Source organism: Labrus bergylta, chromosome 8 (assembly GCF_963930695.1).
Source record: "Labrus bergylta chromosome 8, fLabBer1.1, whole genome shotgun sequence".
NCBI classification, from domain to species: domain Eukaryota; kingdom Metazoa; phylum Chordata; class Actinopteri; order Labriformes; family Labridae; genus Labrus; species Labrus bergylta.
The window spans coordinates 10,021,294-10,047,873 of record NC_089202.1 but is presented as its reverse complement, the minus strand read 5'-3'; the positions used below and the strand labels follow the sequence as shown (position 1 = coordinate 10,047,873).

The 26,580-nt window shown below is 38.7% G+C and overlaps 1 protein-coding gene across 1 annotated transcript in view; it reads right to left on the bottom strand.

Annotated features, from left to right (window-relative positions):
- Positions 1 to 26,332, bottom strand: part of si:dkey-233k19.3 (dynein axonemal heavy chain 11) — a 39,459-nt gene extending 13,127 nt beyond the window's left edge. Inside the window, exons 1-63 of the mRNA XM_029277968.2 lie at positions 26,117 to 26,332; positions 25,798 to 25,941; positions 25,485 to 25,678; positions 25,206 to 25,395; positions 24,999 to 25,098; positions 24,665 to 24,876; positions 24,267 to 24,488; positions 24,001 to 24,165; positions 23,766 to 23,882; positions 23,511 to 23,648; positions 23,306 to 23,421; positions 23,036 to 23,222; positions 22,767 to 22,871; positions 22,226 to 22,621; positions 21,507 to 21,839; positions 20,898 to 21,152; positions 20,642 to 20,811; positions 20,339 to 20,561; positions 20,089 to 20,205; positions 19,890 to 19,976; positions 19,637 to 19,795; positions 19,366 to 19,449; positions 19,079 to 19,237; positions 18,851 to 18,973; positions 18,219 to 18,341; positions 17,432 to 17,656; positions 17,256 to 17,347; positions 17,041 to 17,167; positions 16,785 to 16,937; positions 16,463 to 16,696; positions 15,251 to 15,382; positions 14,630 to 14,790; positions 14,358 to 14,514; positions 14,122 to 14,267; positions 13,929 to 14,045; positions 13,708 to 13,846; positions 13,388 to 13,480; positions 13,106 to 13,300; positions 12,956 to 13,033; positions 12,737 to 12,869; positions 12,489 to 12,616; positions 12,063 to 12,211; positions 11,711 to 11,861; positions 11,481 to 11,612; positions 10,803 to 10,976; positions 10,005 to 10,209; positions 9,141 to 9,306; positions 8,906 to 9,008; positions 7,924 to 8,163; positions 7,684 to 7,845; positions 7,376 to 7,569; positions 6,896 to 7,058; positions 6,599 to 6,722; positions 6,282 to 6,424; positions 5,197 to 5,358; positions 3,706 to 3,939; positions 3,377 to 3,523; positions 3,149 to 3,262; positions 2,922 to 3,065; positions 1,958 to 2,140; positions 1,734 to 1,835; positions 1,503 to 1,637; positions 2 to 175 (exon numbers count right to left, since the gene is read on the bottom strand). Of these exons, the coding sequence (XP_029133801.2) occupies positions 2 to 175; positions 1,503 to 1,637; positions 1,734 to 1,835; positions 1,958 to 2,140; positions 2,922 to 3,065; positions 3,149 to 3,262; positions 3,377 to 3,523; positions 3,706 to 3,939; positions 5,197 to 5,358; positions 6,282 to 6,424; positions 6,599 to 6,722; positions 6,896 to 7,058; positions 7,376 to 7,569; positions 7,684 to 7,845; positions 7,924 to 8,163; positions 8,906 to 9,008; positions 9,141 to 9,306; positions 10,005 to 10,209; positions 10,803 to 10,976; positions 11,481 to 11,612; positions 11,711 to 11,861; positions 12,063 to 12,211; positions 12,489 to 12,616; positions 12,737 to 12,869; positions 12,956 to 13,033; positions 13,106 to 13,300; positions 13,388 to 13,480; positions 13,708 to 13,846; positions 13,929 to 14,045; positions 14,122 to 14,267; positions 14,358 to 14,514; positions 14,630 to 14,790; positions 15,251 to 15,382; positions 16,463 to 16,696; positions 16,785 to 16,937; positions 17,041 to 17,167; positions 17,256 to 17,347; positions 17,432 to 17,656; positions 18,219 to 18,341; positions 18,851 to 18,973; positions 19,079 to 19,237; positions 19,366 to 19,449; positions 19,637 to 19,795; positions 19,890 to 19,976; positions 20,089 to 20,205; positions 20,339 to 20,561; positions 20,642 to 20,811; positions 20,898 to 21,152; positions 21,507 to 21,839; positions 22,226 to 22,621; positions 22,767 to 22,871; positions 23,036 to 23,222; positions 23,306 to 23,421; positions 23,511 to 23,648; positions 23,766 to 23,882; positions 24,001 to 24,165; positions 24,267 to 24,488; positions 24,665 to 24,876; positions 24,999 to 25,098; positions 25,206 to 25,395; positions 25,485 to 25,678; positions 25,798 to 25,941; positions 26,117 to 26,332 (10,146 nt within the window). The remainder of the gene's footprint in view (position 1; positions 176 to 1,502; positions 1,638 to 1,733; positions 1,836 to 1,957; positions 2,141 to 2,921; positions 3,066 to 3,148; positions 3,263 to 3,376; positions 3,524 to 3,705; positions 3,940 to 5,196; positions 5,359 to 6,281; positions 6,425 to 6,598; positions 6,723 to 6,895; positions 7,059 to 7,375; positions 7,570 to 7,683; positions 7,846 to 7,923; positions 8,164 to 8,905; positions 9,009 to 9,140; positions 9,307 to 10,004; positions 10,210 to 10,802; positions 10,977 to 11,480; positions 11,613 to 11,710; positions 11,862 to 12,062; positions 12,212 to 12,488; positions 12,617 to 12,736; positions 12,870 to 12,955; positions 13,034 to 13,105; positions 13,301 to 13,387; positions 13,481 to 13,707; positions 13,847 to 13,928; positions 14,046 to 14,121; positions 14,268 to 14,357; positions 14,515 to 14,629; positions 14,791 to 15,250; positions 15,383 to 16,462; positions 16,697 to 16,784; positions 16,938 to 17,040; positions 17,168 to 17,255; positions 17,348 to 17,431; positions 17,657 to 18,218; positions 18,342 to 18,850; positions 18,974 to 19,078; positions 19,238 to 19,365; positions 19,450 to 19,636; positions 19,796 to 19,889; positions 19,977 to 20,088; positions 20,206 to 20,338; positions 20,562 to 20,641; positions 20,812 to 20,897; positions 21,153 to 21,506; positions 21,840 to 22,225; positions 22,622 to 22,766; positions 22,872 to 23,035; positions 23,223 to 23,305; positions 23,422 to 23,510; positions 23,649 to 23,765; positions 23,883 to 24,000; positions 24,166 to 24,266; positions 24,489 to 24,664; positions 24,877 to 24,998; positions 25,099 to 25,205; positions 25,396 to 25,484; positions 25,679 to 25,797; positions 25,942 to 26,116) is intronic.
- Positions 26,333 to 26,580: the final 248 nt, after the last annotated feature.

The window sequence follows — 26,580 nt, the reverse complement described above, 5'->3', positions numbered from 1 at the left end:
CCTTCATAGACTGAAGGAAAGGGATCCATGTTTCATTCAGGAGTTCAACTCTGTATTGCCTGGTGAAGTATCCCATGTAGGAGACGAATGCTGAAGTGATGAGTACATCACCACACAGGGTTTTCTGCTGCTTTTCATACTGGACAGTTGCCTGTGACCAGCGCTCCTTCTCTAACTAAGAGACAGACAAGGTTTGAATATTATAGAAAAATAAAAACACAGGGGACACTCAGAAAATAACCTTATTCACAGGGAATGATTCCAGTTGATCTGAAGACAGTTTATACCAAGAGGAAAAAGGATTGTGTACAGGTTTGGCATTTTCCCACTCAGTTTGTTGTTTAGAATATGTAAGCAATAAAGCATACAACTGCAATTCCCTTAAATAGCTTTGGAAGTTGGCTGTAGATTCACTCAGCATTAATTCAGCATTAATTTAAACCTTCAATAATATGACTGTGACAGCACCAGAAACAATAAATCATGCACGGCATTTTCTTACAAGGGGCAGTGGATCCAGAATATGTCACATAATAAATTCTCAGACAGTTAAAAATCACTATAATTTTACTCTAATGTATTATGGATTGCCTGTAATATCACTCAGTCTGGGGTGAGACATTGTTAATTTCCAACAGCTGTTGAGGCTTTGAGATAAGTTAATGATTAAATATAGACGGTCTGATTTATTAGTCTGAGCACTATTGCTTCCAGGTCAATGCCATAAAGACAAAACATTTATCTTGATATGCTTAAAAGCCAAGCTGTTTCATGCAAACCACATTTATTTTCTGGAATTAGAAAGTCGAAGTAACAAAATGGCCACTGAAATGACCATCTTCTTTTTATATTCACATTCATTATGATAACAGATACCTTGTCTTTAAAAAAAAAGGCTTGAATAGGAAAGCTTCAATTAAAAAAACAAAAAACATTAACAAATTATAAGCATATGGATTGTAAGATTAACATTAATGTATTCTGTATACACATGATCTTTAACTTTCTGTTGATAGTTCATTTTAACTTTTGGAAAAACAAACAAAACAAACCTGAGAATTGATTTTAGTTCCATCACACAAAAACAAGTACACCAAACAGACATGTGCACACTCACATGCCATGTCTAGAGCAAATACAGAGAAAAACATGTCTACTGCACAGGCAGAGAACAGTGTTAGTGTAGTGTTTTGCCATTTTCCCTTTGGAAACCGCTCAGCCAGCCAGTTGCCCTGTTCAGCCATGCGTTTTCTGTGGTCCAGCCCTGTCTACCTGTCTCACAAGTGGCCAGTATGCTGCTGGGCCAGGCTGTAAAATCTCCCCCTGTCTGATCTTCTCCCATAACCATCAGGCTATCTTGCCAGGACATAACAACTTCTAGTCCAGATTACTGATGCAATTCCATCACCAGCTCCTCACCATGCATGGCCCTGGCAGACAGTGTACCTTATGTCAGGTCAGCCACAATGACACCATTAACTCCCCCATCTCTTCTTGTTTACCTCTAAGCCCTTGACCAGTCGGTTGGCCAGCTCAATAGTCTGGTTGGTAAGTGTCACTTCCTCTTGACAGCTGATTTTCTCAGCTGTAGCCTTTTCAAACTGAGCTGTGAGGCTCTGGAGGCTGGTGTCAAGGTCCTAAAGAAACAAACCAAAGGGAATAACACACCATCAAGAGAATCCAGCTTTTAGACTAAGTGACTTAATTGAGTAGAATAATAACTTTGCACTCACCACCAATTTCTTTTTAACTGTTAACATTTTGGCTGTTGCTGTTTCTAATTCAGCATTAGCTTGTGATAATGCATGCCTCTTTGGAATGACCTCACAATAAATCTGAAAAAAAGACATGGGCATGTAATAAAACAAAATAAATAAGAAATCATCTTGCATAAAGAAAAAGGAAATGTATAGACATTTATTAATACAACATACTGTACATGAAGGCATTTTCTGACCTCATAATATCTGACAATGTTAATAGTCCAGGCACAGAGACCAGCTGCAGCTGTAGATTTGGTCCGTACTAGATCAGGGTGGAACTCAGGGTTTTTCAGATACTCTTTTTTCACCACAGTCAAACAAGACTCAGGGATGTGCTCCTTGTCATATGATACCAGAGCCTGCAGGAAAACATCCACCTGCCACACAAAACAGGAGCTACATTAACACCTGCACAATAATTCTAGTCTTACAATGATTTCAGGTGCTGTTGTGAAGAATTTCCTGAATAATACAATCTTAAAATCAGACACATTCAGAACATTTTAAAGATTGAAATAAAACATATACATCTGAAAAACTAATGTCTTAAATTAAAAGGATAATTGTTTTTCTATAAAACAGAACTATGTACTCTTTATATGTAAAACAAACAGAAGGAATTGGATAACTGAATATTTAGATACTGAATATTTATCAAGGTTCATACTAAAATATTTCTCACACACTCTAAAAACCACCATGTTTAAAATAGTTGTCATTTTCCTCATTTATTGTCACTGACCTTTTGTCCCTTTTTTTCACCTGTAAACAACCCACAGGCACACACAAATAAAACCTTTTGTAGGCACAACAGGTTTACAGACACCTATTCATTTTTAATTTTGGCATCAACCAATTCACACAATCTAAAATCTATTATGTTTAAAATGCTATAACAGCACAAAAGCATTGATTCTTTTTTCATGCTAAATTTTACAGGCTTTTTAATAAACAAAATATATCATTTAAGACCACTCTGTATTAATAGCAGCTAAAGGTTGAGACACACTTGCCCCCTTCTGACTGAGCATATTCATAGAGCCACCCAGCTGTAATGTGAACTTTGAAGAGATGCTGGGCAGGGCCAGGGTCAAGGCCTAGACACAAATTAGATTGGCATTAATCAGGCAGATGTGATTGACATGATGACAGCTTAACCTTGCCCATGAAGGCCCGGGCCGCCTTCCAGCTCCGATCTTTAGGCACTCGACCGCGAGGAGCTAGCAGGACCATCACAGCTGCTGCTACATTGATCACTGCAGCTGGAGGGTTGGGAAAGGCCTTCAGCTCAGTAAGATTCATCTAAAAGAACATTATAAAATTTACATTTAATCTTATCAATGACTGAAGATGATTTTTTTTTCCAGGTTGGTAAATTGAGGTACCTTGTTGAGGGTGTTTAGTGCTTCTGTAGCAGCTGTCAGTGAGGGCTCTGCCTTAGTGAGGTCATTTTCACAATCTCTCTGCTTGATAGAGACTTCTGCCTGGATGACAGCAACCTGTACAAAGCAACCATAATGAACTAAATCATACAAAAGGAATGTAGTGAACAGTGTGATACGAGAGGTGCAAACTTGAATTTTATGAAACTAATACATGGTAGCATATCTCACCTTTTGTGCCTCAACATCTGCAGCCTCCCTCTTGCTGCTAACCTTCTCAGTCTGCAGTCCTATCTTTGTAATTAGAGCCTCAGTTTTCTGTTTTTTAAAGGTCAGTTCAGCTTCTTGGGATGCCAATTTAGCTTTTAGATCCTCAACCTAAAACAGAGGGAGAAAAATGAAAAAAGATTACACATACTTAATGTGTAATAAACTTAATGTCAGGGAAAAGTCAACACTGTTAAAGACTAATACTATTCATAACTTTCATACTTCAACCTTGAACCTTAAACCAAACCCTAATATTATCCCCCTCCACTGTATATAATGAAGATGTTTACCTGGGCGGCAGTGGTTTGGAGTTTTTGAAGGCCGTTTTCAAGCCGGTTCATATTGTGGTGGAGCTGAGCCCGACTCTTCTCCAGAAGGTTCCTGTACAGGGTGATTTGCTGGAGAAAGCTCTTGGGGGTGGTGTAATTGTACCTCTTCTCATTGCACTGGTATTTTTCACTTGCCTGGTTGACACTGGTATGAACGTAGGCCATGAAAAGACTGATGGATTCCTGGATGACAGGCTGTAAAAATAAGCAGACAAGGGGGGAGAGGGGAGAACGCGGCGAGTGGGATTGAGCACAGTTTAACATCTCCAACTTGATGGAGGTGAAATATTATCTTCATAAATTTTGAATTCATCTACAAATTTTGCCATCTTACTAGGCTGGCCCTGACTTACTCAATCTGAAATTTAGGTGCAGCTTGCAGGAATGATTAGGCTTTGAAACCTCAGGGAAAATAATATGTTTAGACCACTGACGTGTAGCTTGTAAAACATGCACACTGTTTACATTATGTCTTGTGTCTTCCAACTTTCTGAACACTGTGTACAGCGTCTGTTTTGCTACATTAAAACATGGTATTCATCATATGGAGCTCAATGACACAGAGCCTCTATTAATCACATAGTTAGCAATCAATTAAAGCAAAAACAAATGAGCAGAGAATACAAGGATCAAACCTGACCATAACTCACAAAAAGCCATTGTTAATGATCACAGAGCCAGATGGAAAAAAAATCATTATTAATTAAGATCTGACATAATGCTCTTTGACAAATCATGCTATGTTTACTTGAGATGTGACAGAAGTTCTCATTGATTGGCCTTTTGTGACAACTAATGGTGGTGTGTGCATTTTTAACTTAAAATAAATGATGATTTCATAGCTTGTTTCTCTGCCTCTTTTAAAAGATATACAGTCATTAATTACATTCATAATACAGTAATTTGCCACATTTTGTTGCAACTTTTTGCTACACCTGGAATTCTGAACAAGGACAGATGTCTGCAGTGGAAAGTAATAGTGTGGCACATGTTCACATATGTGATGACACTCTCCTGGGTGTGACAGCTGTGCCTCCTTAGTGGGTCATTATGTGCTTAATCACTATTCTCTCATTAACATGAATGATTCTGGGTTGTGATCGTTCCACTGCTATGATGGAAAACAATGATATGCCTGCACTCACTGTGAGTCTCCAGGCATGTGTTCAGCAATTTGTCAGAAGCTCAGCTGAGAACTAATGATGAGGAATCTATGGAGAAGTTAATCCAGCTGCACTGTAGTAATTACAAGGTGTTCATTAAAGTCTAACTCAGTCGTGAATAAGGGGGTACATGGCCAATTCTACTGTAAGTCAAACCCACAGATAAAGCCTGAAAACACTGAAAACAAATACTGTTGTGTGCTATATTACAAAGTTCTCACATTTTTGGAGTAACAAACTTAAGTAAGGTTTGGTTGAGAGAAGAGGAACTTCAGTTTAAATGTCTGACCTCAATGCCTTCAATCTCTTGAATGAACCTGAAGCTGACCGACTGCAGAGCCTCTGGGGTCCAAGGATAGAACCAGTCAATGGTGGTGCACTGAACAAGAGCAGGGAATCGACGAGCTCTAACACGAAGGCTGCTGCCCACTGGAGACAAACACAGTATCACCTATAAGGTTGGAAGTAGAAAAAAAGAAACAGTCACCCCATCAAACATGCATACAGTAAAAAGGTGTGTACAAACTTGCATCCCCACACATGTGAATGGCAAGATATACAGCCAAAAAGCACATCAACACATGTAAATGTAAATTAACATAGGTCCTAGATGGAGCAGAAATATTAAAAGGGAAATTATAACTGGCAGCCATCTGAGTCCCCACTTTCATGGCCTTGGCATGAGGACAGGCAGCCACATTCCCTGTTGGCTGTAGCAGACGGTGACGCTACCAGAGGCCCTGGCATGAAGATTAGCTGGATGGCATGTGTGTATACTGAAACAAGAATTTCCTTCCCTTTGACCCCCCAGTTCATCTGGCTCTGTTCATTCAGCATGTCAAACTTTAGGAGAGAGAGTGGGGAATTATATGTCATGACTTGAACCTGGGCTGCCCGCTTGGAGGACTATGGCCTCTGTACATGGGGTGCAACCTAACTGCTAGGTTATCAGTGCCCAGAATTCATTCTGCCCTGATGAAGGCCAAGAGCCAAAACGTGCCGGTCTAAATTGATAATAAAGTTGATCTTCTTACTACAAGTGTTGCTGGAGCATTTTGACCTCTTCTAAGCCTTTCACTCTTCATGCACCTTGTCAGTTGGTGAAGTTTGTGCCAGAAAATCCTCTTTTTCTCCAGAATTATTAATTTAAAATGTATTTAGAAATAAATAAATAAATCTAAAAGAGGAAACAATAGGATGTCAGAAAAGACCAGCTCACTACAACACCAGTACAGAACAGCGATGACAAATATTGGAACAGTCTGTTTAAATGAAGGAGCAATATAAAAATCAACAACTTTCATTATCAAAGTGATACAGCTGAAAACACAAATGAATAATGTTGTCTTTAGAGAGAAATTTGAAAAACTAGACCTTGAGCTGTAATTGAACTCGGTTTGTAAAGAATCTCCAGCAGTTCTCCCTGTTGTCCAGCAGTCCAAGGGCACGGACTTCAGCTCTCACACCTGACACGATACCTTCAAGCTCCTCCTCGCTGAAGAGCTCAGGAATTTCTCCTACAAAGGAGGGAACAGACTTAACAGATTATTAAGAACAATATGTTCAAAGGTGTAACAATTTTGATACTTGACTATGCACAGTCATGATGAAAATGATACTTCTCTAATGACAGCAGGTATATTTTTAAGGTAAACACAGCTAGAACATAGAGAGATTTGTATGGTCCTGACCTGATGCCAGCATGTCATTAATAATGACCAGAAACCGCTCATCAGGTATATGTGCATCAGTAAGGAGCAAAACGACTCGCTGGTTCTTCAAACCAGTCTTGACGAACAAGCCTGCCAGATCCATCTGAAAATGAACACACTTCATTCAGCCATAAGGGAGATTTAACAAAATAAAAATAAACCTTGTATAAACATGTCACTCAAAAACTATACATTTTCATTAAAGTATATACAAATAAGTTATACTGTTCTTTATATTCTTTTTCGCTGTAGCATATTAACAGCATTAACATTTACCTTGAGGTCCTTGATGCTGTAACCCTTACTCAGAGTGATTTGGAAGACTTCCACAGAGGATATGAAGGCAGCCAGACGAGTCAAACTCTGCTTCCCGCTGCCCCCGACCCCAACCAATAAGCCATGACCCCTTGGGGACTCCAGGATGCGACTGATGCGACAGCTAGAAACAACACAATCTTTTTTTATGCCATGAGATATCTTTATCAAAACATAAATTTTTTAATCTATCGATTTTTCTTAATTTGTTGTCTCCACTTCAGGAGCATGGTGGCTATATTAACTCACATATCAGCTTCCCTTAGTGCAATCAACTGCCATTCAATTTCATATATAGTCAATGCCTTTTTTATGCTTGTTTTATGCAAAAATTATGTTTTATAGTTTATGTGTATTGTCCCATTCCAGGAACATTTGCAAAGGAAAAATATTTTTGTTTGTTATGATCACTATATCTATTATAATACCAGCCATACTTACACATGCTGCATTGCATCTTCAAACAGCACCAGATTCATGGCTGCATTGAGCTCATTGTAGGTCTCAAGAGCATCAGTGAGGATAGAGTTGAGGGAAGACCAGTCTTTAACAGGAGTATAGGAGGGTTCATTGCCTGTTTGGGAAAAGTGGCAATAGAGGAGGGGCTGCTTTGTCATCTCTTTGTCCTCCAGGCCCTAGAAGAGGGCAAGCATCATAAATCAGTTAAATTATTAAATCTATGTCATTTTTAAAAATTGGAGAACAGCAATTTATACTGTGTACTCTATTCATCAGTATCGGTGTTGCACCTCAAAGCATTCATGTACAGTTTCCATCTGGAGCTTCCGGAAAAGCTGCAGGTCCGTGACATCTACCAGCCTGTCTGAGTACACCCTGCAGGTCTCGTGGATCCATAACAGTGCCAGGTCAGTGCTCTGTTTCACACTCTCAGGCCCAGCAAAGAAGATGCCCTGAGTAACAAAGATAACCTTGTGAAAAATTACCTTTTCCATCAAAAGTCAAACAGCAAATATCGCTGACAACTATACCTGAAAAATGTTGGACAAGTCTTGTAGATTAAATGTGTAGTGAAATTTAATGGCTGTGGGCAGAAAGCTGTGAAGGATCTTGTGATGAAGACTTATAGCAGCTTGGATCACAGCTGTAGCACTACTCTGAACCAGAGGACTAAAGTGTTTCTGCTTCAGGTGCCCACACAGGATTGGAGTGTAGATGGACTTCAGAGCCTCAGGGGAGGGCAAGTTCACCGCAAACACAGAAAAATGTCTCTGTGGGGACAAGACAACACAAGATCAGAAAATGTATGGCAATGTGTCATCTTTTTATAAAAGATGCTTGTTCAGGAATTACTTTAATCTAACTTTATAAACTGACTGTGCAAGTACTTTGAATATGAATTAATTTGGGTGTACATACAGTATGTATTTAAACTACACAAGTCAGGGTTTTTTTTAGTAGTTGCAGCTGCTAAATCATCAAAAGTAAGTCTCCCCATGCATCTACATGCTCAATATAAAATATTGTGTTGATATCTGTTACATTGTTTTTTTTTAAATATTTATCTAAACCACATACAGTAGGGGACTTAAGATCAGTTTTACTTGAGGCATAATTGCTGTGGAAATGTTTTTTATCTACACAGACTTTAAGCAGTCTGTAAAACAGTTAATAAAAAATGAGTTCCTGAAAGGTTTCTACACAATTACTTTTTGCTAAAAGCTGAAATTGACTCAAGATTCTTGACAGCATTTTGGATGGATAAACAATTACCTTTCAAAGCTTAAAAATCAAATGATGTGTGTCTAATTCACACAAACGTCAATCTATACTTACTTAAACCTATACTATACTTAGTACCTTTAAGTATAGGTTATAACTTTAAGAATGTTTATAACACTGACAAACAGGTTATTTGGTGTTCATAACAAATATAAATAATTCTTGTAAAACGTGCCTCTTTTAATCTAACATCAGAATTTAAGATTTAGGCTAATTAAACTGTAGGACAACCTGTAGTCTTGGGTTGATATTGAAGCTTCCAGCAGTTGGATTCATACAGGCAACAAACTGGGTATTGTGTATTTCTTTCAGGGTCAGTTTCTGTCTGTCATACCTGTAAAGAGCAAGAAAGAAAAAGGGGGGTTTATTGATGAGAGAATATTGCAGTTTGACTAAATGTTCTGTTTGGTGATGTGGTCTATGAGGCAAACACATAAAAGAATAACTGTTTGTAGATTCTTCTCACCAGTGACCATAATCCAGATGCTGGCGTATCAGTGTGTGAGGTTGTACTGTTCCAAAACCGTCAACAGCGGGCATGTTCAGATCATCTATAAAGTAGACCATCCTTCTGTTGCCCACAGGGAAGAAGCTTCTGCCTGCTCTTTTCTCTAAGGATTGCTCCAAAGTCCCTACAAAACACAGCGATCAATAACAAATCAACAACAATAAAAACTACTGTTGCCTTAAACATACTGGACCAAAGTTGTTTTTAGTGTTTTTGAAAGGGCTAGAATAGTATTTTCCAAATGACATACACTTCTAACTCAAAGGTTTTCATGAGACTAAAATAATGACAGGGGTGGAAAGTAATAAATAACATTTCCTCGAATCAGAAAATAGACACAATGCTGATGGATGGCCACATATGACTCCTGATTACATTCAACAGTTGCATTTCATACAACACAGATGTTTATTTAATTCATCAGTCTGGGTTGAGTTTCATACTCTCTCGCCTTTTTTGGCACAAACCAGAAAGGAGAGATACTTTTTTATTTACGCCCACACCCCTACCCAACTCAGGTAAAAAAAAAAAGAAAACCTCAGTGAGCAGTACTTTTTACTTTTACTTAGTAGATTCATAGGCCGGTAATTAATTGTACTTGCATTTGGGTAAGACTTTATCAGGAATAACTATAATAACTTTTACTTCAGTATAATATATTTTTTGTTCTCTTTCCACCCCTGAGTAATGATTACAGTAAGAGAAGAGGCAACAGTTTTCTCTCCTTCCGCACTAACGGAACCTTAACATTACCAGCAGATGGTGCTACGGTTTACCTGATATGCTAGTCTCAACTACATTATAATCTGTAAACCCACTAACCCTGCAGCGAGAGGGAGGTGGTGTAGTAGTTGAAAGGTATTTTTGTAGTCATGTAACTTTCTGGAAGACAGTCTAACTTATTCCTGACAAGTGCTGTCTTCCCCACTCCAGCATTCCCCACAAGCATCACTGGCTGTCTCCTCTCCAGCAACAAGTCCATGAAGTAGCGAAAACGTACAGTCTCTGCTGTGTGTACTAGAACAGCCTGCAATCATAAAGCCAGCAGGGAGACAGAGAACAGAAACATACATAGTTATTATGGCTTTCTTTGAGTGTGATTTATTGACAGACATGTGTTCAGTGAGTTGTATGTGATTTATAATTTCTTGAATTTCCCCAGTACACTACAACTATTCTGTCATAATAGCATCATTTGCTCAGAACAAAACCCTACTAATTACGGCTCAGCAAGAGCCTTTGGAGCATTCACAGCTGCATGCAGGAGCATAAAGAAAGACAATAGCGCGTGGGTGATAGCTCAAGCCTTGTTGCTCATGCCTTCACCCCTACACAGTCTGGTATGGGGTGTAGTAGATGGTAATCAGACACAGTGGAAAGCCTATCATCCATTCTTGTACCCCTGCCATAACCTCATGACGTGACTCTGCCCTCTTATTATGTTCACTGAGGCTTATATATATTGTTATATGTGTGCATTGTTCATTTTTGGTAATTTTTCTTTAATAGGGTTGCTTCTTGTAATTGTGTATGTGATTATTTGTCAAACTACTTTGAAAATAGCTTTTGGAGTTACATAAAGCATCCTATGCAGATGTATTTAAGCTTTAATATTCTTACCTGTAATGGAACACAAGTTTCCATTTCAAATGGAGGAACAGTATCACTCCATGGCAGAAACCGTTTGGTTTGAGGTTCAAGGTAGTAGTCAAACACTGTACCCTGTGCTGGAAGCTTCACTGTCTTCATTTCTTTGGTCCACCACTGGCTGAACTCTACCCGATAATCATAGAGCTGAGAAAATCATATAAGGTTCAATATTAAGCAGTAATATATATTATTTTAAAAGACAACCCCACCATTAGTCCAGTTTAACATGTATTATTCTTGGGATCCTTACATGTCTCTCAACAAAAGACACTATATCATTTTTCAACATTAATGTATACCTTTATGACAAATGAATGAAAAACAACACAGAGATTGAGCAGATTGATAACTAAGTAGATTATTATTTAAAGTAGCCTATACCATTATCCAACAGTACTTGATGTCTCCTGAAACACTGACCAAAGTATTGACATTTTTCAATAAAAAAAGTTCAATTTCTTTATAGGTATAAATGTTCAGTATTTAACTCTTACAAAATAAAGAGCCCTAGTGGCTTAAAAAATAGCTCTGCAGAAAATGCCATTGTCATATTAAAGCTAATGTGCTAAAAATATCCCTGATCATTGCTCGACAAGAGTTAATATGTAAAAGAAAATACAATCAATTGGAATCAAACCGTAAAAATACCTGATCTTGATATAGAGCCCCACCAAAAGCCCAAATGCAGGCGAAGGCGAAGTATGTTTCATAGAGCTCTCTTGGAGAATCCGGTGGAATATTTTCTGGCAAAAGGAGGCAGTTGAGCAAAGTGCACAGTGTCTGAAGGATAAGAAAATAAACACTTTATTATGATTTGTGACTGAACAAGCCTACCAAAGAAGAAATAAAATCTCTGTATGTGTCCATTTATTATGTACCTGCACCATAGAGTTTTCTGGGATAGGAGTTATGGTCTTAAAGGTGTTTCGCATCTGTTCTACACAACGAGGAACATACTTTTCGAACAGTATGGTGAGGTGAGCTCTTTCTGTTTGACGTTCTCGTTGGTCGATCCAGCTGGCAACGTACCTGAGCAACAATCCAATAGACAAGTACTTAATGAGTGTAACTTATCCTGGAGTACCAGTCTACTATATGTACACAGATATTTACTGGGTGTTAGACAATGTCCACTACAACACAGTTTCTTCTCTGGAAAAACAAAAGATAATACTATAACAGCATTGCACTGAAACCTAAAAATGCTCTTATACAAACTGTGCAACTCACGGGGTCCAGCCCAGGTCCTGGTGGTTTACATAGAGAATTCCTGCTCTGGAAACAGTGGCAGGTGTGGCCGTTCTTAGGTGACTGATTTCAAACACAAGTCTCATGGAAGAAGTCAGGGGCACACGCTCATTACTGGCCAGAGTAAGAACCTGAAATACGTTATTCGTTAAAAAAAATACAATATTTGAATGGTTGTTTGTGTACAAGACCAAGGCTATAGGGGGAACATCTCCCATCTCATCAAATTTGACAGATTGCTTTAGGATATTTCAAATAACAAGATAACTGTGACATGAAAGACCTCCAAGTAATCAAACTCCAGGAAGTGATTTCCGAAGGAGGGAGAATAACATCTTTTTCCATCTCTCCACCACCTTTGTTGCTATGTGTTGTACAATAGTGTATGGCTGAACAGGAGGGAGGTACCTTGTTGTCATCCATCACTGTGTTGAGTGATTCAATCCACATCGGATCAATGTCTCCATCCAACACAATCCACTTAGGTCCTTTGTGGGAGATGTTTGCTTGCTCTCGCATCAGTGATGAGAGCAAACCTTACACAGAGATTGAAGTACACAAAAGCAGCTGAGATTACAAGATGAAGACATCTAATACGAGTTACAACTGGTTTACGGTGTAATTTTTTTTTAAATTTCAAAATCTGCTCTGTTTACCATCTTTCCACTCTCGGGTTGCAGGATGAATAAAGCCAAACAGTTCATCTCTGTCCACAGTCTTTGGGTTGAGGTCATTCCATACTGGTTTCTTCTTCAAGTTTATATAGGTGTTATGAAGAACTCTCAATATCTATTTCAAGAGAAATACATTTAATCCAATGTACCATACTAATCAAATAGGGCTTTTACTAGACACATTTTTATTTCATCTCCAACCTTGCTTTTCCCAGTCCCTGCATTTCCGAGAACAAAGACAGAGTGACGCACTGCCATGAGTTCCTCCAATTGCACCACCTGACAAAAAAAAATTGTTAAGAATAAGATTCGTTTTAGAACATTGATCAGGCACCCCATATTGTGTCAAACCTTAAGAATGAACGTCTCCTCTGGCTGGAGTCTGAGCTCCAGTGTGGTCTTTCGGATGGTCTTTTCAAATTCAAAGTCTCTCTCTCTCTCCACCTCCAGGCCTGGAAAAAGGTCTCCCAGTAGGCCCAAAAAGATCGTCACATCCTCAGTCACTACTTTGGGCATGTTGAAGTCCCTCAGTGCACGCATAAGCACCTGAAAAATAGAAGTCTAATTGCATATTACACAAAAACAATGTGTCCTCCGCTTGTGGCTGCAAGATGACACACACATGAAATTCACCTGATCCTCTGGTCTACTTTTGTCTTTCCTTCTCAGTGCCCCTGCCACAACCAGAACAGACTTGACAGCACGCAGACCCCAGTCATAGTGATCCTTGGAAATATGAGAATAGACTGTATATGTTTATTCCTGTGCTTAAACTTAAAATACATTCATCATACCAAGTACTAACATACATTGAACAAATTCATGCAGTACTGTGCTTGCATATGTAAAGCTGATTGAATTTATTATCAATTTTCTCTGTTTAAATATTTACAGTGTATGGTTTAAACCAAAGATTATAAAAATATACAGTGCTTTAAGTGCTTTTCTCCTACCTGTTTGGAGAGCAGCTCTTTGCAGAGAGTGTACAGAGAAATAAACTTCCTTGCTAGAGGCTTAGCACCATTGAAGCCCTCTGCCACCAACATGATCTCACAGATAAGTTCAGTGTCAGGCACCACCATGGCACAGGGTCTACAGTGGGACAAAAGATAATCAAGCCAAATAACCTTATGCTAAAGAAACTGTTTAAATAAAGTTATCATATAACTCCTACCTAAAAAGAGCCTTGAGGTTCTCAGGTAGCTCTGTCCTGCCTGCATACCCAGGGTTCATAGTGATGAAGATCCCCACAGAAGGCTTTAAGACAATGTCTTGATCCAGGAACAGAAAACTGCAAGGTCCCACAGAAACTTAACCCATTTTTCACTCTTAGCATAAAGGCTACATGTATGTCTCAATTTGATTACCTTTTCTTCTTAGCCCGAATAGCATCCTGTATAGTTTTGACCTGCACTGCTACCACTGACAAAACATCCACAGCGATACGATTGAACTCATCAAAGCAGCCCCATGCTCCTGTCTGTGCCAGGCCTTTGTAGATATTTCCAATAGACTGAACAAAAACAAATAAAACATTTTGCATTCGCGCAAGTGTTTATTGGAACACCAACTCAATTTTGAATTGTCTACTGAAATGTCGCACCTTGTAGTCCATCTGTTCAGAACAGTTGAAGATGTATACCATGATGCCCAATGCTCTGCCTAGATCCTTAGTGGTCTCAGTCTTCCCTGTTCCAGCAGGGCCTGCTGGGGCTCCGCTCATGGTCAGGTTGAGTGACTGACTTAGGGTTATGTAGCACCTAAATGTGCCCATGGCAACAGCACACAGAGTTACACAAACAAATAGTATACTGTAGCAATGCTGAATGAAGTGATGTATTGAGACATTACATGCATAGAGTGCTGCAGACTCACCGGTCTGTGAGGGGAGTGATGACGAGACGTGGTGTGTTTCCAAGATACTCGTATGAGTAAAGGAAGTGAGCATCACAAATGTTAACAGAGCAGTGATGCTGCTGCTCATACCAGCAATGTCGAAGCTGGGAAAGCCATTGAAAGGACTGTGAGGTAGTTACCTGTGAACACAAATTAATGCTTTAATATTTTGACACCGTTACATTAGACATCATATTTTACAAGAGGTATGGTACAAGCAAGCAATTCATCCCAACTTCTGAAAAAACACTGACTTTTACTCATCGTTTATATTAGAGTCTATCCAATTTAGTGAATATTAAGAATGGCCTCTGTTTTATTTGTCTCCTAAGATTAAACTTCTAATAGTCAGTAACTGAAACATTCAAATTCAGGTGTATCATGTTATCTTTTAACTTTCAATTCAAATGTTAAATGTTTTTTTGTTGTTGCATGGTTCCTGTACCCATAATTTGTATTCCAAGCCCAGAAAAGTAAAACTTGAAAAAATGCTGTCATTCGTTCTTTTTCACATTTATCTAATGACTAATAATGTTTAACCAATGTTAGTTGAACTGGGCCAGAAAGAAAGTCAAGTTAAGGGACGGTGTATGCCATTACTTTTTGGGCAATGAGGCTGGCAACAATGTCTCTCGCATGGACATCAATAGTGCAAATAGTCATGATCTTCTGTCTGTCGCCCGAGCTAAGATCTCCAAGCAGCATGCTGATTAACAAGTTGAGATGAGAAATCTGGGGAAGGAAAGACAGACAAGATTAAAGCTAAGGAATAAAAGCAGAAATTCAGACGAGAGTTAAAAAATGACACAAAACTGAATTGGCAACTATATAATAGATCTCCATGTTTACGCATTCATAATAAAAGCTGTAGATAAAGACACATTTACACAGTCATACATATGGACAATTTACAAAAACACCTTCTCACACTTGACTACTAAGATAAACAAAACTGGTTTTGAGTTCTCGTTTTGACCAAAACATCACTGAATGTCCTGAATTTGTCACTGGCCCTCCTTGACAGCAGATCCAATCAGTGCAGCACAGTGCTTTGAAGGGAGGGAGAGATTATTCAAACAGAAACCAAGGACATGCTAACCTTAAATACTGCTGATGAAACTGACAAGAGTGATAACATTACTGTGAGCTTTGCTCACGATGAGCCTCCGCAAAAACCTGGCTCAGGCCACTGACTATGATGTGCTTATGATGGCATTATGAAAAACATGTCCAGCATCTTAATTATTAACCTCTTTTCCCACAGATTACACACAAATCAGTCTAATAAAATGATATGATTAACATTTAAATAAACAGTATGCACCTCTATCATATATCTATAAGCAAAATCAAATAAAAGGATGAGCTTTTTCATACAATTACATTTCTGTCACAGTAATGTTCCTTCAAACCTAATGTTAATTAACACAATTACTAAAGTTGGTATCAGAAACTATTTTCATCCAAAGAGATGTTTATTTGTGTGAGTTCTTGAGGATCTGATTTGTGGTTTTGTTGTACTGGATCCTATATAACAATATTGTGGTTACATAATCCAATTTAAAAGGCCACAATTTATAGCAGTACTGAATCAATACCCCTGTCTGGCCAAGCGTCTTAAAGTGAGGTATCAGTAACCTTGGAGTGATATGACTGAAAAACAATGTCTGGACCCTATTGAGAAATGATTTACTAATACTTTACTATTCCTTTTTTTTATGATCTCACAACCCCACATTTCACCATTGTTCCCAATAGCTTTGTTTTATTGAGATGTTTAAATGTGTGGGTGAACTAATTTAAAAAATGTACCTGTTTCTTGTTGTAGTCTTTCAGGGCATACTCAAATCCCTCCTCCAGTCTTTTAAACACAAGCTCCATATCGTTGCTCCACCAGATCTGGGATCCAGTGAGAGCCACTTGTGCGGGGAAGTCGAGAATCCATTGTTCTCTGGGCCGATCCTCGTACACAGACACAGCATCAGACAGGTGACCCCTGACACATTCTTGCATAGTCTCCTCCAGACCAGTCAGCCATGCTTCCACCTAAAGTCAAGCATAAATACTATTAGTTGAGTTTTTTCCAGGAATGTGATAACAAATTCAGATCCTTTGATAGTGAATGTAATCTTACCGGCCCATAACAGCAACATTCAGTCTTGAATGGAACATATTCTCTCTCTTTGCTGTACATGCCTACGGCTAGTTTAGGATTATCCAACTCTTTATTTTCGGCAAACTCAAGGTCTGACATGTTGTCAAATAATTTCGAGAGGTGAAAAGTTACCTGAAAAACAGAATTACCAGTAGTCCTTATAATTGGCATTATATGAGAGAAAGAGTGACACTGGATTAATGTGAAAAATAAAAATGTATACACATAAATGTACCTCTCTGGGACGACTCCCTTTAGAGAGAATATCCAACAAGTCTGCAGATGAAATAAAGTAGAATCGAGGAAAGACAAGTCTCTTTGTCTCCAGGTATTCAGCAAGAGCTTTTTCACACAATACCAGCCTGTTAGGAGAGAACATGAGAATAGAGATCAAAATACTACAGCTGCAAACAAAACAAGAATTAAAAGTGTGATGACAATAGCATGAACCTTTGTTGTAGATCATCTAACTTCTCAAAAAGAGCAAGTTTGTTGGTGGCCTCAATGACATTTTTAGTCTGAGCACGGTCCAGCATTAGCTCCTAAAAAAACAAAATCTCAATGTAAACAACAATGACAACAATGAACTGTGCATAACTGCACATAACATGCATTGAAGTGCAGACCTGAAATTCTGAATCTATGGCTTGGAATCTGTATGCATCTGCAGGCAGCTGTTGGCAGATGTCATTACAGCCCTTGAAGATGCTTTGCAGGTACACCCATGTCCTTTGGACCTCCATCCAGACCATCAGCACGGTGTCAGCCACAGTCAGCTGCTTCTGTAGTTCCACTACCTGATGCATAAAGTGATCAACATGCTTGCTCTGAAAGATGCCTTGGAGCTGAACCTTGAGGAGTATGAAGACAGGGAGATATGAGTCATGGTATCCAAGCCTTTTGTCCAATTTAAAACTCAAATGCAACCAACCATCATTACATTAGTGGCAGAGAAAGTCATATCTTGTTAACCTTACACTTATGACATTTGTCAATTTAATTTAAGTGCATAGTCAACCTCATCTGCATACCAGGCCATAAAAAATGGGGGAGGGAAACAGTCTAGTTGCACAAAGATAGAGGAGGTAGAGTGGCAAAACTTCTAATTGCAGGCTATAACCCCCCCCCAATACATCTGGTGTACATGTACAAAGACTGCCTCGGTGTAACAATGCCCTGTGTCCTACAGCAGCAATAAATCTAAGGACTCAATAGGGACCTCTCTTCTGTTGTGCTGTTTGACAGTCAGACAGAGCGGCCCCTGTCTGCACTCTCATTTCTATTCAGCCCTTTACTATCAGTGCTTCTCACAGACAACTGGGCTTGAGAACTTGCCATTATGCATTTTTCTTCGCTTAAATTCTAGACATTAGGTCCTTGTACAACATAAGAAATTCACTTATATACATGTACCTGATGATCTTCAAGAGTTTCAATAAGTTGCTCATCACATTTAAGTAGTGGCACAGGAGTTTGGTAATGATTTTCATATGAAAGCTCCATTGCTTCCCATGTTTGATTTATTTGTGTCACAGCCTGAAAAGAAAAGAAAATTGCCATTCATTAAAAAAAATATATTGATTACAACCTCTCTTAATACTAAGTAGTAGTCACAGAGTAACACTTGAATTCAATGTTTACTCAGGAGATCTGCAAAAAAGTGTAATTTATTTCAGAAGAAATGTGTCTTTATGAAGTGGTAATTTTTTTATTCTTCTAATGAAAAATAAGCTATTGAGAGTCTGCATGATTATTTAAAAAAATACATTGTCATAAGGCCGATTATAGACCTGGAGTGATTTAATTTTTTTGCATGACGGTAGTATAAAGGGTAATAATGTTCATGAGGTGTGCTTCTAGTTTGATGTAATTTATTTTTATATTTGCATCCTAAGATAAAAACTATCAAAGCTAATTCAGTCCAATCATACAGTACATCATACAGTGTGTAACATTATATTATGAATCAATATGACTGGAACTATCTATATTGGTGTTCATTCTATATGTGCTTGACCACAGGTTTTTAATAAATAAAGATGAACCTTTTCTATAGCCATTTCTTTGACTGCTTTATCCACTATGTAGCGGACTTTGTCTTCCAGCAAATGGAGGTGCAGAGCCAAGAGGTCTTTCAACGTGGTGTGGTCAGTCACAGTGAAGTCCATCTGTTTGCAAAAGATTTTTTATTGTTATGCAAAGTCTCAGGTTTCTGTAATGCAGGAAGAAAACATTGCTTTACAATAAGACCTCTGCTGTGCATACTTATGCACCTGTGTTGTTCTGATAAGTTGCACCCAGTGGCGCTCTCTTATTGCCAGGTTCTGTAGCTGACTCACGGCCAGCAGTGATGTCAACAGGTTCTTTACATAAAGGTCTAACCCAGAATATACATCCCACACGCGAGCATCTTTGTCAAGCCTTCGCATGTCCTACACAAACAGAAGGCACGTAAACATAATTAGTTATCAGGGGCATCTGTTACAAACCGCAATGGTGCATGACAGCAAGACAGCAGGAGAGATGCACTGGTGTGATGTAGCTCTGTTGGTGACCTCACCTTGGCAAACCACCTCAATTCTGCATCCATCTGGTCCACGTTTATCTGCCTCCATTTGGTCATTGTCCACTTTTCCACACTGCTCTGTATAGATAAAGACAAATGCAGAGGGGTCAATCAGCTGAGGGTGCTTAATGAGGACATTAAGAGGCTACAGGGTATTCAAAGAATCAGTGATCAGTTATGTATGGTGAGATGGGGCCCATAGCAGTATTTTAATTTCATTTAGAATAGAAACATTTAAAAATACTAAATAAGTTAGACCATTCACCTGCACAAACACAGTAATGTCCCATAGTTTTTTGAGCACGACAATCTCCTGTCTGCAGAGCTTGATGTCTTTGAAGTCAGGAATAGTAACATCAAACAGATTGGTGGACTCCTGTAGTACTGATACCTCTTTCTCCATTTCTCGGATTGCTCTTTCAGTCTAGAAAAACAAAACACATGGCATATGCTGTCCCAGTGTACATATAGTGCAAATTAAAGTTATTTTAATCCTTAATTAAAGCTTTAACTCCTACTTTGTCCAGACTGATGTACGGATGCGCTGCATTGTAACTGAAGGGTGCCATTTCTTTAAACATGTCTCTGAATTTGCTTTGTTTCATCTGGAAAATAAGAAGTCCCACTTTAATGGTCAACACATTAGGATATTTAATACAATAGCATTAACACATTGCATTTATTATTTCTCTGGATATAAGAACCAAAAGCAGTAACCTCAAATGCCATGCATCTTCTGCGTAAAACCATTACTTCTGCATTCTGCATGGGAGCCACATCATGCCTCACTTTTATGGCTAGTTTTTTTGCCTCACTCCATTTCTCAGGAAGTTCCTGCAGAGAAAAAAAAGGCATTTCAAAGGTTGAATAGCTACATCATTAATATACTTCAATCTGATTATTTTTTAACACATAATCATATTGTTAACACATAACTGTAGGAGCATGAACCCGTTCCTTTCCTGACCTCCAGCTGATAGTAGACCTGGTCTGGTATAGTCACTCCGTATTGTTCCAGAAGGATTATTGTGTTTCTAAGTGGCTCAAAAATCTTGTCTGTGGATGCTTGTCTGTCCCTCACAGCCAACAGGTGACTCATCACTTCCACCAAGCCACAGTGGTTTCCTTGTGCCAAAGACTGGCCGAGTCCTTCAGTAGTGGCTCGCACAAACTTCTGCAGCTCATCAAGACTGAAAGGTGAAGCAAGAACAGTGAGGAAAAACTGCTATAATATTGTTTTGGTTTTAAGCCATGCAGGAGTTCATTGTACCTGTTGGTGACATATGTCAAGAGGTGTTTTTTAAAAAGCCAGCTCCACTTCTTCAAAGTGTTGAGGAGCATCTCCTTGAAGAATCTGATATCTACCCGAAACCATCCATTGAATACTCTGAATTCTTCCATCTTGGAAATTTCAGCATACAGATCTTCATAGTAATCAATCTGTAAAATAAAGACCAAAACAGAGATTAAAGAATACCTTTCATATGTAGCACATTGCTATCAATTACATTAAATGAGTTTTTTACCTGTTCTTTGAAGTTACTGATTGTAGGTGGGCTCTCAGGGAGTGCATCTGCTTCATACATTTCCATCTCTTCAGCTGTAAGCAGACGTCCAAACAGGAGGAACTGGCTGAGGAACTCAGCCCTATCGCCTTGCCAGAGATGTGTGTAGCAGTCAAACTCTCTCTGGTAATTTATAGCTTTCTTGAGAACCTTCTCCACTTGTTCCATTATTTTTTGTCTTAGTTCCAACAAATCCAGCATGTCATCCATCACATCCTGTAAAAGTTTCATTTATGATAAATAACATGAGGAGTATCTAGTATTTGTAGAAGAACATTCTGTAATGAGCTGAAAGCGATGAGCACAGTAAGAGAGTAGATTTTTCAGGTTGTTAGGGGCTGACATAGAAAGCTTACTTGTAAAGCTTATAAGTACTATTTTAAAGTGAACCATATACCAACTCCAAGTTCTGAACAGAAAAATGGTTAGTGAGGCAGGTTAAAATATAGGGGTTTACTGTGACTTTGCAAAACTGTCTAAAAAAGTTTTGCACAGGTGAGAATTCATCAGAAGTAAACCATTTAACAATGCATAAATTCAGGCTTAAAATCTAAATTTAAAGTTGTGTACCTGGTAGTTCTCCATGGTTTGATGAGCAGCTACTCTGTAAATATTCTCTGAAGTCTTGAATATGTCTCTGACCAGTCCTTCTATCAGCTCATAGAAGCCATCCCCTGCTTCCTGCTCCAACGATGGCAGGAAGACCATTCCTGAGCTTCTCAGCATCAACTGAGCCTCCAACAGTGGTTTCTGTTTTGGCCCTGATTCCATATTGTCCACAAAGAACTGAAGAGAGTGGCTGATGTAGCTGAAGAGCCCCTCCACCACCATCTCATCCACAAACTCCAGATAGGACCGCCATGCTTCTGAATCAGGGTCAGCATTTAAAAGAGCCATATTCTCCTGATGGAATTTTTGATATAAGAAATGTTTAAAAATAAATAAATACAGCCTAAACAGGGGGGTTTGAATGCTTATCTTTTACAATTGGGCACAAGTATGTGTTTTTTTAAATTGTGTTAGGGGGTACAGAAATAATAAATTTAATTTTTTTGATTAATCTTATAAGAATGAGCAATCAAAGGCCAAATAACCAAAAATGATGAAAGTATTGAAATGAAATGAGATGATTAAGAATTTTCTGCAATATGATTTAAGGTTTTAGAATCAATTATATAATTTCATATTTTTAGTTGTTTAAACACAATAGCAACACAAGTAGTCATTAAACATCTATAATGCATTAAATTAAACATATCAAATACAGTCATAAATCAAGCTGCACTCACTTGGACCAGCTTGTGGATAGAGTTTCCATCCTTCTTCATGGAGCTGTACTTCTTGTTGACCCGCTCACCCCTGTCCTCTAGCTGTATGAGTGAGCCTTTCTTGTTTTCCTTTCTGCAGAACATAGCCTGTTTGATCCATCCCTTCATCATTGACTGGATGGCTTCACAGTTCTCCTTGGCTTTACCGACTCGACAAACAAGTCCATAGACCAGGTCCTTGGAAGTGCTTATGAAGCTCCAGCAGTCTGGATCCTGCCACATTAGGTCAGACTCTGCCCTTTTCAACTGCACGTCTAAGGACTCCATCTCAGCTCTGATGAGAGGAAGTTCCACCTCTAGCACTGTCTGCTTTAGCTTGTTGTACCCCTGCACCAATAGTTGCAGACTGCTCATATACTACAAAATGCAAATGTTGAAAAATAAATGTTTAAGTCACAGAATTTAAAAAGGATTAAAGAAAGAAATATTGCTTACTCTTGAACTCAAGAAGGAATTCATCAATGTAAAAGCAACCACATAAGATGGTGTGTTTGTTTCTTACTTTTGTGAACATGAAGCGCTTCTCAAAAACAGTCATAGCAGCCGCAGGGATCTTGATGTTACTAAGAGTCTGAATATACTTCACATCTTTCAAGACTTCAGTCAGCTGAGGAGGGAGGACAAAAGTGAACAATCAAAGATGGGTTGTGGTTAAGTGTGTCTCTAACTGAAAGCCTAGAAGAAAATGATAACCAAAATTGACTGTTACACATAAATAATTTATCTTTTACAATCAGTCATTCTAGTTTGAAGGGACATACCATAAATTACCTTAGGATTAAAGTTGACTGAGATCAGGCCAGATTGGGTATCTCGTGAGAGAAGGGGCTGGTTCAGGTTGATCAGGCAGGTATGATCTAAACCATTACACCAGTTAGAGTAAATGTCCTCTTCATACTGGTCCAGGAGACTCAGTAACTCCATGTATTCGTTCACTGTCCCTACACCTTCTGCAGGCCTGAACATATTGCATAGTTATTTATCTGTAAGTCTTTTTGACTACTTGTTGTTTCGTTCATTGCAAATAGAATGTTTACTGACTTGTCAAACAGTGATTTGACTCTTTCCCATGGTGTTTGAATGCGTTTTCTGAGAATTTTCGCCCACTTCAAAGCTCCAGATGTGTGAGGAGTATTTTTAGTCAAGCCGCTCTCGATCTGCAAGGAAAGAATGGAAACGGTTATTGCTAGAAAAACATAACATGCCTTGTATGACTATTGTTAATACTCAAATTTGCTAACAGTACCTGGTTGAGCTGGAATTTGAATAGACATTTACATTTCTCCAGCTCTTCTCTGAAATGCTGCTGCAGAAGAAGGAAGTTGTGACTGAATACCTGTCGAATTTGTCTTCTCTCAAGGAAGGGTCCAATGATAGTTAGCAACTAAAGGACAGAAACAAATAGCCTGCTTTAGACTCTCTCTCACTATTCTCTTATTCAGCTGATAATGTCGTCATCATCATCATCATCATCAACCTGCTTTTATCCAGTCTTGCTTACTTTACATGCTGATTCCAGTCCTGAGCAATCCTTAAAGGCCAAGCATAGAAGGCTGGCAAGGCGGTATTCAAAGTCTACAATCTTGCTTTTGAACTCTTTGTACTCATTTTCAAAACCCTTATAACAAAAGAGACAATTTCAACAGTATTAAGTGATGGACTTGAGTGCTAGGCCATGCATTATAAATCACTGAATTAGCTGTTATCAGAGATCTTAATATAACATAAATGCTTACTTGAGTGAGGTCAAATGGGCTGTTTTCACTGTGCTGCAATACTTTGCAATGCTCAGCAAACTCTCTGTACATCTGAGCAGCATGCTCACTGTAGAGTTTTCCTTTCAGCCCACCAAATTCCAGTTTTTCCATTCTTTGAAAGTCCAGCATGATTTCAAATAAGTCCTGTCAAGATAACATAAGATGTAGGAAAGCACAAAACTCAATTCAAAACAACCTCGCTGTGCTAAACTAAACCAAGTACAAAGCCAAAACTCTGATTTCACCTCCAGCTGCAGCATACGCTTTAGGAACTGGTTGAAACGTGCAAATATCATGGCAGATGGGAAATCCCAGGGTGCATGTTTCACATGGTTGGCCAACCTCTCCCTCTGAGTCTGGTAACTGTTTCTGAAACATCTCAACACTTTTATCACCTTCTTCACCATTTGTAGATTTTCCACTGGATCCTCTCTGAGAAGCAAATCTGCAGAGAGGTATGTAGAAGCCTGGGCAGTGAAAGAATTTGAATCTGTTATTAGCTTCACACCAACAGGAAGAAACGGAATAGTTTTTTTTACTGCCTAATATCAGCCAAGTATAGTAAGCATATGGCATCAATGTCGTATGTATGTGTCAATTCATGCAATCACTCAATGCAGGTGTTAAAAACAATGTTTCTTACCTGCTCAATGAACAGATTACACAGTTCCTGTAGTAACACCACAATGCGTGCAGGTCTTTGATAAAATTGGCAGTTGCTCCATATCAGATATAGAGTGTGAAACAGTGCAGGAGTGAATGTGTCCAAGTGACAAAATTCTTCTTTTTCCAGTTTAGACAGTTGTTCATGAAGTGGCTGTAGGTGCAGTTCAATGTCTTGGGATTCTTGAAGTGCTTTTCATTTAGAAAACAAAAGACAAGACAACAAACTCCAAGAAAAAATATTTCTCAGTAATTATATAATCATATATTGCAGTGAGTTTGAAAACGTGTTTGTCCTCTATTTCTTATCTTACCATCAAATATATTTCCTATTAGAGTCTGGATTGTGGGATGATAACTGCTATCCATTATCTCTAATATCTTCACCATTTTCTGAACAACAGGACTCTGAAGCTACAAGGGAGAAGAATCAACGAAAGTTTTACAGAGAATGATATACATTGAGGTGAAAGATAATGAAATCATCATTTAACTTAAGATCCAAGGGAAAGATAGCATGCCTGATGATAAATGTCCTGTATGTTCTTTTTCCTTGAAGCCCAAAACGTCAGCTCTGCATTAGGCCCTGGATTACAGTCTGTCATGATTATGTCTGAGGAATCCTCCTTTAAAATTTTCTGGATTACATTGGTCCAGTTAATGATCAGGGTCTCAATGGCATGGGCCAGTGCCCTATCATAGTTATTGTACCTGAGTATGAAAGTTTATGTTGAAAGCATTTGTTAACTTACAGGATAAACAAAAATCCTAGTCTATGATATGAATGTTTGTGTTCTTACATTTTGATGGTGCTGTTTGAATTGTCAGTCCAATCGGTTGCAGATGGGACAGGGAGGATAGTTTTACCCAAAACCTGCCCCTGTATGACTGATGTCTTACAGCACATTCTCTCAATATGTCGTATGATGTCTTCAGACATAAAATTTGGCCACATCTGATGGTTTTTATTGTTTGAAAGCAGTGGAAAACACACCTAGAAAAAAGGTAGAAATAATTCACTGCTGTGCAAAAAGGCTCCCTTTAAATCTGCATGCTAATAAAAAAAATTTGGCAGTAAACACAACAAAACATAGACGTGAAAGAATAAATCACCTGCTCAACTGTGCATGTCAGCTGCAGTAATAGTGATGGAGACAGAAGTCCAAAAACCAAAAGTTGTCTGAAGTTTTCAGGTGTAACAGCAGCCACAGTCTTCTTAAGGATATATATTTGCTTGTTTTGAGCAACAGTGGGAACCTGTATTAAAAGAAAAAGAAGAAAATGATGACTGTATTAACATTTTTAAACCAAATATAATGTTATGCTCCTGTAAGCTGACGACTTCAACATCCTCTGAGTGCTCTAAATGTAGCTAGCTGAATGGGTTCTCCTAGTATTGTGTTTTGTAGATTCTGTATGAACATAAAGTTACCTCCTTGGAAGCGACCACATGACCCCTGTTTGATGAAAAGCAATATATTACAGAGTCCTTCTCGAAGAAGTCTTTCAGACGTGTTTGAAATTCTTCGTTCACAACACTCTTCTCCCATGTTTGACGGTGCAGCTGCAGCAGTCTACAAACTTTCTCCTCCACGAACTTTACTCTGACATCCTCCACAAAAGAAGGCACACTTTCGTCGTCGGACATGATTTTCTACCACCATGACAGGCTTAAGTTCCGTCACTTACCTCAGCAAAACCGGAAGAAAAAAAAAAGATAACTGGATTTTGTAAGCTCCTGTAAAATCCCCCGTAAGTAATTAGTTAACTTATTGTGGAGAAAGTTACGAAGCTACAACTCTGTGGAAAGAAAAGTGGAACGAGCTCTACAGTCTTGGATGGGGGCGGCTCAGCGTTCCGTTGCTAAGCAACAGCCACTCTCCTCAATCACTGCCT